General features: G+C 45.4%; 1 protein-coding gene across 1 annotated transcript in view; it reads right to left on the bottom strand.

Annotated features, from left to right (window-relative positions):
- CHSY1 (chondroitin sulfate synthase 1) overlaps positions 1–13,255 on the bottom strand; it is a 73,115-nt gene that overhangs the window by 57,081 nt on the left and 2,779 nt on the right. The window contains exon 2 of the mRNA XM_034066480.1: positions 6,764–7,259. Coding sequence (XP_033922371.1) covers positions 6,764–7,259 — 496 coding nt within the window. The remainder of the gene's footprint in view (positions 1–6,763; positions 7,260–13,255) is intronic.

The following is a 13,255-nucleotide window of genomic DNA, read 5'->3' as shown; positions in this document are numbered from 1 at the left end:
AAGAGCTGCTTTTTCTTTCTTCTCCATCATAATTCAATCGTGTTTAATAAAACAATCCAGTTGTTCTCAAAACACCATAGTCCAAGTATAACACAGCACCAAAAGCATTTGAGCTGAGGCTGTTTCCACCATCCCTTTGGTGACCTCAGCTAGTTTATATTAAGCCCCTTCCCCACATCAGCACTTCGTTTCTATTTCCCATCACCGAACAAGCCTGGCTTTTCTCTCCCGTGCTTACAGGCTCTGACACCTCCATGCTGCTGGCCCCTTAAGCTGCTCACAGAATTTGCCTTTAATAGATCTGAGTGAAGAAAGGCAAATATTCTCTCCAAATTTACATGATTAACCCAGAGAATCCCACTATCCAGGTTACAGTGACCCTCTACATATATATCAGCCAAAACCTTCCATCCTGAGAGCCCAGCTGAAGACACTTCATGTCCACTGCAGCTCAGAAAGACAAGTTCTTTATTACTTTTTTACTGCTTAGTCACAAGGGCCATTTCAGAGATTCTGTTTACACAGAGGTAGCCAAGTGGTTTATTCTCCCATCCTCATCTTTTCTGCACTAAATAAAATGGAAAAGGAAACTCAGTTTGGTCAGACATCATTGACCCATGGGAGAAACACAACTACAGAGGTATTCCTAGGGTTTATATATTGACCAGATCTGGGATTCAGCAGTGTCCTTCCAGGGTCTCCAGTCAGGTGGGATTCGCCTATCAGAGGCAGTGCAGGGTGCAGCACTGATCACAGCACAATGTTATCTCCTCCAAGAACCAAGTCTCACAGCTCCAGCAAGGCATAAAGTAAGAATCTATCCTGCAAGACAGGGATGGCTTTTTCCATCAGTTCAGAAGAGAAAAACACATTAGATGTAGGCTCAGATGTACTTCTCTCTGCCCATCCTCACTGCTGCTCAACACAACTCAAATCCTCAGGTATCTTTTGAATGCTGCAATTAAGAAACTGGGATGAGGAGCTGTTTTATTTGAGTTCTTTGTCCTGTTACACAATGAAGGATTAGCCTTTCCTGACTTGTCCTCAAGATAACAACTAAACCTGATGGCTCCCTAAGCTCAACAGGCTGCACACACCCTCATTTCCAACCAAAGCACTACACTTCAAGATGATAATAACAGGCAGAAAAGCAATCCTTTTGTTTGCTGGATTCATGGCTGGAGCTTCCTTAAGAGTCTGCACCACATCATCAAAGTCCCCATTTCAGCAAGCCTCAGCTTACGCATTAAACCAAGCCATTCAGCTAACTAGGGGCCGATTAACCATGTGCTCACAAAAACTAGGTCAGTCTCAAACAGTCTCTATGGACTGGACAGGCATGTGTGTGTCAGCACAAAGCACACAGCCTTCATCTTTTAAAGTGATGGTCAGCAGAGAGTCACTGGGATCCAGACTCAAGTCACTTGGTTACAGCACTCAGCTCTATATACAAAGTGGTTCTTGATGTCTCCAACAAACAGGACACCTTTCTGAGTTCAGGATACACTAAGAAATGACTCAGTGATGTCATTTTCCCTCTTTGAAACATCTGGTTCTCAAATATTTACTTATAATAATAATACTTAATTATTTTTGAAGTGCAAGAGCCAGGTCAGGACTCAGGTGCAGATCTGAGATCTGTCTCCTATTCCAAACCCTCCTAACCCACATCTTGGTTCCACAAACCCAAACTGCAGCCTTTACTCTCTCCTTTGACCTCTCTGCCCTGCTCCTACGTATTTAGTCTCTGACCAAGCCCCATGCATCACCTTTCCTGCCTGGATAATGCCCTTCTCTAGTCTTACCTGCCTGTCCTCTGACAAAATCCCCAGAACAGCCACCCACTTCCAACTTACTCTGAAGCCAAAGAGGTATCTCTGATGTGTTTCAAAGATAAACTTTAATGTTTAAGGGAAGATGATTTATAAACACCCACTCTAAAGCACTGAGCATGTTTGTAACTTCCCCTCACACACACACACACAATTTGTATCATATGCTTCCTGAATGAAGAGATGCAATGGGCTACACACAGACACTATGCGAGGTACCTGTTGCTGTCAGGGTTTGCCAAGTTCCTATGCTCTGATTTCAGACAAGCATACAAGTTTTGAAGCCAGGACAATGTATATGTATTAGAGTGTCCTGTTTCAGAAGTGCCACTGGATGCTCCCACCACAAAGACAAGTCGACTCTTCCACTTGCTGCCTTGTGTCCAATGCAAGTGCCCACAGAGCAACCAAATAATCACAGCCCAACCCCACTGCAGTGCATCAAGGTGCTGCATAGCACCCTGCCCAAAGCACCTCCTCACAGAGGCCATCCTGCCCTATGAGATGTACAGCTCTGCTGTGTGCCAGACATTAGCCAACCACAAGCAGGATGAATCTCCTATTTCGTTAATGGAAGGTTCTTTCTCAGAGGATAAAGCAAGGTTAGCCATCAACAGTTGCATCTGTCCCCAGCCTTTCAGTTCTGATCAATCACTGCAGCACCTTTTATCTTGCTTTAACTTCTGGCTATCTTACAGAAAACAGAAGCTTCAGTTTTGCCCACGGGAGAGTCCGTTCCAGACACGGTGTGTTCTGGCTGGGCCAATGTACTTGGCAGATACAATGTGCACTTGGAGGGCTTTCCTAACTTCAGTGGATTTCAGAGTAGCAATTATCTTCAATTACTCCAGATGAAAGACCACACAAAACCTTAATTCAAAACCCCCTTCTCCAGAACCACCCCCCCCAGTCACCACTGCCCTACTTTTTCCCTCACTAATGCCCAGAAGATAGGATCTACACTTCCTTGATGCTCATGTTTCCCAATGGGATCACTCCCCTTGACACAGCACCTTTTCCACATATATTATAAAAAACCCCTGTCTCACTTCAGGCCATTTAGGGAGTCCTTGTTGCTGGTTTGGAGGAAGGCACTGCCCCCACACACACACACTTGTTGCTTCTTGCCTAATTTCTCCCAATGCCTTGATCAGAATGGAAGGAAAACCAGACAAAACATCTGCACCAACAGTTAGGGGTAGCGTAAGCTGCATCCAGCTGTTTCTATTGTGCTGGGGGACACGAAGCAGTCAGTATCACCTGAAAGCAGTGTTAGAAGGGTTTTATTCCTGAAGAAATTAATGGGGTATCTCTGCACTGCCTTGATTTCCAGCAGCTACAAAGAGCTTGCATAGAAGTTCGCAGTGTTCCCAAGGTGAGGATATTAAACACAAATTAGAACAATACTCAGCAGCAGCTACAAACAAGGCTGAAACAACACTAAGCTGCAGAGTGATGGCTTTGTAATTCAGATGCATTTAAAGGAAACATTAGACTCAAAGTGAAAAGTGAGCTTGGCAATACCTTGGGATCCTTTAAATCACAAATGAGATATCTGGTCACTTAAGCTGAAACCTGTTCTCCGGTTGAACAGCCACGATCATGCACATGGCAGCATAGGAGAAAACAAACCTAGGATGTCTCTGACCCACACAGGACACACTGGAACTACTGGCATGAGGAAATGAGAGAAGGAAGGAGACAACTACATAAGCTTTTCCTGAGAAGAACAGCAGCAGCGTGCCACAAGACCAAAGTACCAACACTCACTCGAAATGCAAAACCATGTCCTAGCAAGTTCAGTCCAAGCCTTTTGTCCTCTTCAAGAAGGACTGCGCTCTATCTCACTTCATAAACTCTCAGCCCCTCATCTGTAATCTTCAGAGGTTTCACTGCTCCATTCTTTCCATGATCTTTTCTTCCAGTTTGTTGCATAAAATCTGTAGCTCCAACTGCTCGTTATTTTTACAATGGTGATAAGGCTTGCCATTAAAAAACTACCATTTCAGAGGCATGTCTCACCTATGGCTCACACAACCTGTCTCAAGTAGGGTAACAGCTACAGATCTGGTCATAGGAGTCTAAAATCTATTGCAGGCTGCAAACTGCTCCTGAAACAGCTGCCTAGGTGCATCAGATGGACAGGGAGCTTCAGTTCTCCTCAAGCTTGCACATACCATTGCTGCCTCTTTTCTGGGGTGAGATGAAACAGGAAGGCAAAGAATCCTGGTGTCAAATCCTCTGCTGTATTTGCTGCAAAGCTTCTGATGACAGGAAGCATGTGAACAAATCTTTACAAGTCTTGAAAGGGGCAATAACCAGTGCCACTGATGGAGTGGTCTGAGAACAGCAAAGTGACAGAAACACAGGAGGGGGTTTTGAGACAGACTGCTGGGAGCAGAAAAAACCCACAGCACTGGGCCTGGAGATGAATTTGGGCACAACACCAGAGCCAGAGAAGATGAGCAGCACAGTAAAGACATTGTGAGATCTTAAAATCAGAGAACAGGGACAGTGACAGTCATGGAGATGAGTAAAACAACTCTGGGCATAGAGCCCACTGCATGAACAGCACAGGGAAACAACCACCCGCACTGAGGTCCAGCAGGATATTCCACATCCAAGATGCTAAGAATGGAACCAAAGAGCTGGGGTGTGACTGCAAAGACTCGAGCTCTTCATCTGTGCTGCCACTTGAGTCTCTCCAGAATAGGAAGTACAGAAAGCAAAGGAGAAGCCTGAGGTTTGCTTTTTCTGAGGCCAACACCGCTTTGCTCACTGAGCCTGGTGCCATTGCTGCTTCCCTTTCAATGGGAATTGTGAAGGATTTGGTGGCTGTGCCCCAGCAGAGCAGGCACAGATAAACCTTTTGCTCTGTCAGAAGCTCATTGAAATCCAGTGCTTTGCAGCTCACGTGCCATGGCCTGTTGCTTGATGCTCACGACTGTACGAGACATGGAAAATGTCGCTTTTACCCCAGGCTTTCCTAACACAGCTGTTCTGACAGCTGCATTATTTCACACAGCTATTGCTTTATCTTAAATAAAATAGCAGGCACTTTTCATCGAGTTGTCTGGGCAATGAGAGGAGCACATCAAAAATGACAGGTTTTTAAATTGAAAAGCCTCAACTACATGAGAGTGGACTTACTCAGGCAGAAGCAGTGAGCTTTCATCACCAGAACTCTTCCCTCTCTCCAAAGCAGCTGAGCTTTAACATCTCACACTCAAGGGTTACTTCTGAACATCATACAGTTTACACACTTCACACAAATCAATTTTAAGTAATTCATAGCACTTGGGAGAATCCAGCTCTGTTAAATATGGGTAATTTAGCAGGAGCTGATCAAACAAAACTGGCTTTGAGAAAACCACAGTTTAATTCTGTCAGGTACAATTCCCAGTGCAGTTGTGCTATCGTTAGCTATTTCTAGCCAAAATTTGATCATATTCCGTTTAGGAGGTCTTTGCCAGTTCCAGTAAGACCAAAATGCTGACCTTAAGTAAGTCATCAAATGCCACATGGTACAGGCATTCACACCAGGACTTATTTCAACTCAGAATGTCTACAGGAAAAACTGTATGCTGCTAAAGACTGTGGAAAAAGTTACTGACTCCTGATGAATGGCTAACCACAATGCTGGCAATACACAAGCTAGTTACAGGTCTGTAAGTAGGGAATGTGGAGAGCCACTTTTAAAGTCTTTATGCACAAAAGATACGAATGAATTGGAGAAGCTGAAAACCTCCTTCCACTTCCTCAGAGGCTTTCCCATCACTGAACTGTGAACTGAAACGAAGCAACAGCTTTTGGGAGCAGAGAGTCAGTGTCAAAAGTTTACCACAAGTCTTTGGCAGTGGGTCAGCAGCAGCATCTGTCGTCATCTGTGACCACAGCTCTGTGTCACACGGGCAGAAGAATCCCCCTCTTTACCGCATCTCATAAAAGCACAAAGCAAGAGCTGCGTACAAGTCACAAATGTTTGTGTAAAAGGACAAACTGTTCACCCTCAACTTCTCCCTTATTTCCACCAGCATTTTCCCTGGGAACCAGAGGAGAAGCTGCAGCTCAAGCCCTGCAGGTGTTTTCAGTCAGTCCGTAAACACCCAGGACTCAAAGAGCCCAGAGCACTGGGCACAAGTCCCCTCACCCCTGCGAGGAGCTGCCAGCTCCCAGCAGGAACAGCAGCAGGAAACTGCCACAAGCAGGATGAGGACTCTTGTTTTTTCCAACCTCAAGCTGCCAAATTTGCAGCCACATCAGTGTGGGCAGACCCTGAGCTCTGCTGCAAGAGTGGTGGCTTGTCTCTGCTGACGTCAAGGATCTGCTGAGCAGGCTTCTGCAGGACAGGGCTGCCAGCAAGTCCCTTGAGCAGCAGCAGACTCGTGCTGGGAGCTCAGCACACAGGGTGACAGTGCCAGCCACCAGGAGACATCTCTGCTGTGGCTGTAAGTTTAGGGAAAACCCGTCACTGTCAGGGCAAACATCTGTCAGGCTCACACCTTTCAACTGTGGTAGGAAACACAGTAATTGTGTCATCCGTTTTCCACACTGACACTATGACATACTCAGCTGAAGAAGATAAAAGACACTTGGATAACCAAGCCTGCAGAGACCTGTGGCCATTTTGATTTAAGCTTATTCCCTTTCTGTCTAAACAAATGTATCTGTTATGAATGATTGATGTTCTTCCCCACATCCAAACAAGTCAGGCTCCATTTCCCCCCTTACAGCTGCCCTTCCATATTTGCATGGGTCTTTCCAGGGCAACACTTGCAGGAAAGAAAGTGTAGGAACTGTACAGTTGGATGGTCAAGAGCTCTGAAGGAACTGCTGCGCAGCCATCCAACATCAATCCCCTGCTTCCAGCCTCCCCCACCTCTCTATCTCCCCCAGAACACACAGCTCACACTCCATGCCCTCATCCTTACCTCGTAGGACCATACACACTGCACTCCCGCAAACCTCCGTACGCATCTTCCCACTTCCACGTCCTCATGGGTGGTGTACATCTCTCGCAGGCACTCGCCAATGTGGGGCACCATTCTCCGCAGGACCTCCCGGCTCATGATCACTCCTGGTCCCCCCATGCAGAAGTTCTCACCCGGTTCCAGCGCCAGTTTCCCCATCTCCTCGGTGGTGCCAAGGCCAGTCTGCCCAAGGAAGAGGGGCTGGCTGCTGTTCAAGCTCCTAAGAAAGTTCTCCAGTTTGTCCCCTTTGATGTAAACGTCGTCATCAGCTCTCATAAACCATTCGTATTTGTCCAAGTAGTGGTCATGCATGTATTTGAGCATCATGAATGATTTCTTCTGGGGTGGGTAAGAGTCATCTACACCTGGAAGAGGCACGATGGGGATGGGAATAGAGGTGTCCGAACCCTCGCTGGAGAAGAATTCAACCTTGCCAGGAATGGTTTTGGACCACGTTCTAGATTGAAAAAGACAATAAGGACGAGTTAAAGTATGCAAAGCAAGACAGGCAGAGAGTGCTACCCTAGACGGAGACAACTCAGAGAAACTACATCTCATCTGCTTTACAAATTTCCTTCTTAAATGCCTTGAAGGGTTGTTTTTTCCCATGCAAATGAGGACATTCACACAGCACACAGAGCAATTGGTATAACACACAAAAGATTCTGCTATGACAAGCATCTGATTATCATTTTTGCATCTCTATCTGGTAGAAAATTCATTCAGTAGTAGTAGTTCACTAGTGGCAGTCAGGATTGTTTAAGCACACCCAACACTGGTCTACCAGCTATTGGCCAAAGGGAGCAAAGAGGGCAGGCTTGATTTAATGCCTCCAAAGCTTCCCTGCAACTTATTCAGCATCGTGTCCCACCTCCCATTCACTCTCAGCCCCACAGAAGCTCCAGTGTGCATTCAGAATCATTGACTTCCACAGTGAGAAGATGCATATTTCACATGAACTTGTGAGGAAACCACTCAAGCAGCAACTTCTCCAGATGCTACCTGGAGGAGTATGTAGGGCTCTGAGGAAAGTACAACACACCTGTTTGCAGCTGCCAGAGGAGCACAGAGCATACATAGCATCAGTACTAACCTCCAATGGGCTTGCCCATATCAGCAAAGGACTAGTAGAAAAGTAGTCCTAAGAGATGCATACAAAACATGATCCCAACAGATGACCTGGTGCTACCAACACCAGCACCTCCAGCAGCTTTCCATACACTTCAGAGCAGATTTTAGTAGAGGGGAACATTACAAAAGAGGAGCCTTTTGTGTATGAAGCAGCACAGCAACATCTGCTCCACACCTTGTGTGCTCCTCTCTGCCAAATCCAACCCATCTGCATGGGCAAACTGGGTCACTTCTGGTGCAGGAAGAGATACAGGAGGATGCCTAAAGGTGGACTGCAGAACATTTAAACTCCCCCAGGGAGGATTTTCAATCATGTATCTAACAACCTTGCCCTAAAAATTGGTAATGTTAAGCTTTCAGTACCATTTTCTCAGATTCTATGTGGGAAAAAGCAGACCTCGCACAGGCTTCACAGAAAACTACTTCCATTGGGAAGCCAATAGGTTTTGTCCCTTTTTCTATAGGGGGAGAATATTTTCTAGTTATGTTTGGTGTCTCTGCTCAGCATATAACCTACATTCAAAGCTCTCAAGGTAAAGAACACAGTATTCCCTCAAGGCATCACTGTCACTTTCACCAGACGCCTCTCAGCATTGGTTTCTTGCCAAAAGCAGAGATTTTGGGCAGTACAGACCACGTGAAATTTGAAATCTCCAGAATTAGCTCCCCTACAATGGCTGAAATGTAAATGTATTTCAGGAGGAAAATAATCCTTAAGTTCCACTGGGAAATGCAAAGGTATTTCATTAATGCTAACTGAGCATCAACTTCAACACCTTCACAGTTACACACTAACACAGCTTTGTGGAATGACAACTGCCCTATTACTTTAAAACCTTTGTCTTCTGGATTTCTCACTGCCATAGGTAGTGTCTCCAAGGAAAAGCGTAGATCCCAGCTTCCCGGAGTAAAGCCAATGGAAATATTCCTGTTCACAACAGAGGTGATGAGGTGTTTAATCATCAGTGATGCAATTAATGGTCACAGAGTCACATCCTGTTAAAGCATTGTAAACTGCCTGTTTCAAAATGAGACCTGCTCAGATCTTGAACTTTCACTAACTATTGAGGAAGTTCTGCTGTTTATTTTGCAACACCCACACTCCACATACAAATCACCCAGTCTAGAATGAAAAGACTACACCGTAGATTGCTCTTCCCATATCAGCTCTCAGACCAGAGGTCAAAAGACTTCTTCACTAAAGGTACTTGACACATTCATATTTTAATATCTAAGAAGAAAATGCAGATGCTGCTGAGAAACACAGCTCAGAGCATCCATGGTGACCAGTTCCTGATGCAGCTTTGAGTGGACCCAGGACACTTTCCAGCCAATCACCAGATAAAGTTATATGTTGGTTTCCAGTTTAACTTAACTCCATGCTCTCCAACCAGGTACCCTCACCTCAGGCCCACCCTAAGTATTGTCAGGAGAAGGGTTACCATTCAATAGAGAGGAAACAAAATGCATGTACATCCATGAACCCTGGCACTTTTGATTCCCAATCATCATATTGCACTAAATCCCTCAAGCTCGAAGCCAGTTTGGCCCCATCTTAACATGGATCTAGGCCATATTTAAGTTTCATACTAAAACAGGAGCAAACCAAAGACATATTCCTGTGTAGGCTGGGGGCACAGAGCAGACAGAAAGACCATGCCCAGGGATCTGTGTGCGACTTGGGTCAGCAGCACAACGTTACTTCAGCCTTGGGATCTCTGCATGCCCCAGCACAGCTTGACAATTCCCTGAGACAATCTGTAGGATGGAATTGTTACTTGTGACTGTGGCTTTGAGCATTTGCTCAGACTCAGACAGAATATGCTCCCACATAAAAAACTGCCTGAGTATGTCAAAGCAAGTGCTGCTTGACGGAGGCTGAAACAATGGGAATCACCGTGTGCTGCTCCTTATGTCTAAGCCACAGCTCACTGCTCCATGTGGCCCTTTTTGGGTTGAGAATACAAAAAAAGAACAGTCTGCTCAGGAAACATGTTGCTGCGCTTGGCCAAAGAAGCCAAACCACAGATTGTTAGATGAACTGTAAGTACATTTTTCTGCCCTCAGCTATCAGCAGAGCTAAGGACTGGTAAAGACAGGGATGAATTCCGATCAAAGCTACTTGTAACTTTTATCTCACAGTGCAAGGAATCAGCCCTGATTCAACCACAAGCGGTTCTGCAGAGCAGTGTGTTAACAGCCACATTTCTTGCCTGTCCTCCCACCGTCAGTCCGGTTTACAGTGTCTGCTCTCAGGTTATGGGCAGCAACATGACCCCTTCAGCTCCTTAAGTACAGAGCTCTTGTCTCAACACCTTCCTACTTCCATGGTCCCACCAGCACCATTCCCACCGGCTGACATTGCTTTGCCGGTCAAGGCTTCTCTAATATAAGACTTTACCTGCAAATGAATATCTATCTGATAACTGAAAAATGAAAAGTACTTTTAGCCAAACTTGACACCCTCATTCCCCCCGCAAGGGCTCCCCATCACCTTAAAAGGAATATGGTCACATTTCTGCCATCAGACTCCTGCATCTGTACCTGCAGAGACCATCTCCATTGCAGCAATTGCTGGTGGCCTCAGACAGCTCAAGGCCATTCCGACTCTGTCCAGAGAGAAGTATCAGGTTCAGAATACAACTGATACGTGCACTGAACTGGTCAGTTAAAAACCAGCAAATGAACTGCTCTGACAGATCCCAACGTTATCTCCTCGGCGTAATCTGAATCTGCTCACTTAAACAGGAGGATGTGCATGAATCAGGACAGCAAGGCTCTCTATTACCTTCCCCAGCAGCAATGATGAAAACATACACGACAGCGTGCGACCTGGTTTCTCTCAGTGCACAGGGCACGTAACTGCAGTGAATGAGATGCTGACATTGACAATGAAATGAAAGTACAGTTTACACAAACAAAGTCATAAAAATTAGATAATGCTTCCTTAGAAGAAATTCTTAGCCCAGTAAAACTCCACTACCAGCAACTACCAAATCAATGTGATCATCCCGTAACTGGTTTTGCACACCAGATACCCTACGCGTATCCTCACACGGGCAAGTCACCAGCAAACAGGGTGCAGAAGTGGCACAGGTATTCATGCAATATAGAACAGTATTTTCTGAAGTGACCACTACTGTAGTCCCCAAATGTTGTCGTAAATCATTTCTTCCTTTAAAAGGCAGTATAAAAGGCACAGTTTGGAGCATGAGGAGCATAGATCTGTTTCATCTTCAGCTGTGTTTACTATTTATTTGTATTACCTTGCTTTGTTATCAGCTCTGCAGACTCAGCAGAAGCATAGTCAGCAGCGTTATGCAGACAATGCTCCCTTTGTAGAGACCCAAACTGGAGACAATTACAAAAGATGAACTTGGGTTTTCTCTGCAGCTTGGGGACCTCACTTAGAGGAGATCAGAGAAACCATTGAAAGTTTCAAGAAACAGTCATCTTGGATAACTGTGCTAAAGAAAACCTTAATGTGAAGAACTCAGCAAGACATAAAAGGCTGATTTCTTGAACACATGGTTCAGCTAAATTTCATGTTGAATTAGGGTTAGTTTTGCACAACTGTTCTTCGAGGTCCCATCTTTCCAGCAATGCTCACTACACTAACAGCTTAGCTGGAACTGAGCACCCAAACCAGCAAGTGGTACTGCAGATGGCCATCACAAGAGGCCAGAAAAACAAGCTGGGGGTTTTATTACATTTACAGCTCCATTTACATTTACAGTTTAAAGGAACCTGTCACAATCAGATTCTGAGGGAGAGCTCCCTTCAGCTTTTTGCAGGACAGCTTCTTGATTTAAACTCCTCCAATTTAAAGGGACACCAGTTTTCTGTCCATGGACATTCACCCACCTTCATCCCCCATAAGCACACTGAGAGTCAGTGGGTCAGACTAAGATCAAAGAGATTTGGACTATATGGTTATTTTGGGGTATGGAACTGACTTGGATTCTCCTTATCCTCCACGCATCAGTGCCCGTTGCTCTCACTGTACGTTTCATACAAATTCCTGCAAATTTTAGGTAACTGCTTGGAAAGCCCAAGTATGTCATAGTTCTGTTAGAGGATACAAGAGCAGGACACATGGAGTGCTCACTATTGCAGTACTGCAGTATGTTAAGCAAAACATGAACTGTGCCATCACGATGTTCAAAGTCACTTCAGATGACCTCCTCCCCAAGAGGCAAGGGTGCACGTTCTACAACCCATCATACTACCTCATTAGCAACCAGAAATGACCAAAACCAACCACCACCCAACAGCCACAACCTTTGCATTCAAGGCTCTGAATTCAAAACAAATATAAAAATGTGGTTTGTATTACACTGCTGCAGCAGCTAGTGCAGGCTTAGACAGATAATACAAACTCCTTTAGACCCCAAATCCCTCTGGCTGCCTTTCACTCAGGCTTTTCCAAGCACGCAGGTATTTAGATTCCAGTGCAGTCTGTTTCCTATAAGCCACCACAAACAGAGAGGCAGGAGCCTCTCTGAGGACATGCTTCTGCTGCAGGACTGGAACAGCTTAGAATGAGCCCTGGCATCACTCGTGGTTCTCCTGTGTGTGGCCTCTGGGTACTTCGAGGTGCTGTGGGGACTGTCCCAAACTGAGAAGTACTGCAGCTGTGTTCCTGTAGAGATACTACAGGAGATCAACCTTGGATATCTGGCCATTAATTGCATTCACACTAGTTTCCCAGGATATGTAGTTGCTACACACAAGATAGATTTGATAGATAGATAGACAGATAGATAGACAGATAGATAGACAGATAGATAGATAGATAGATAGATAGATAGATAGACAGACAGACAGGGTTAACTACTTCATACAGTTCCCAAGACAGCAGACTTAAATCTTCTAGGAGACTGCTTATTCCCATCCTGTCCTTCCTTTTAGCTGGTTTAGGACAACTCCCCTCAACTGCAAAACCATTAGCACATATTGCTGCACTTTCCCTGAACCCCAGCCATAAATTAACTCCTGCCTGCCTGCCTCTTTTCCCAACTATTTCTTGTCTTTTGATGTGACACCGCAGTTTCTACTGCTGCACTTCCCCAGCCTCCTGGAAGGGAAGCTCTGCTAACCTGGCTGTCAGATGCAATCACTGCTAAAGCTGCAAATCTGCCCTCCGAAAACCTGTAGTAGATCTAAAGCTCATTCTCTGCCTCGCAGACTACAAAAGCATGACTGTTTCAAAGAGCTGGCGTCCCCCGAACATCCAGCAGGCCCGTTTTGCCTTGCAGTGGTCATTTTGCTCATGATTGATGTTCAGGAAGTGGATTGCTTCCCCTCTTGTTAGACCCTATC

Source organism: Melopsittacus undulatus, chromosome 9 (assembly GCF_012275295.1).
Source record: "Melopsittacus undulatus isolate bMelUnd1 chromosome 9, bMelUnd1.mat.Z, whole genome shotgun sequence".
NCBI lineage: Eukaryota > Metazoa > Chordata > Aves > Psittaciformes > Psittaculidae > Melopsittacus > Melopsittacus undulatus.
This window is presented reverse-complemented; position numbering and strand designations above follow the sequence as displayed.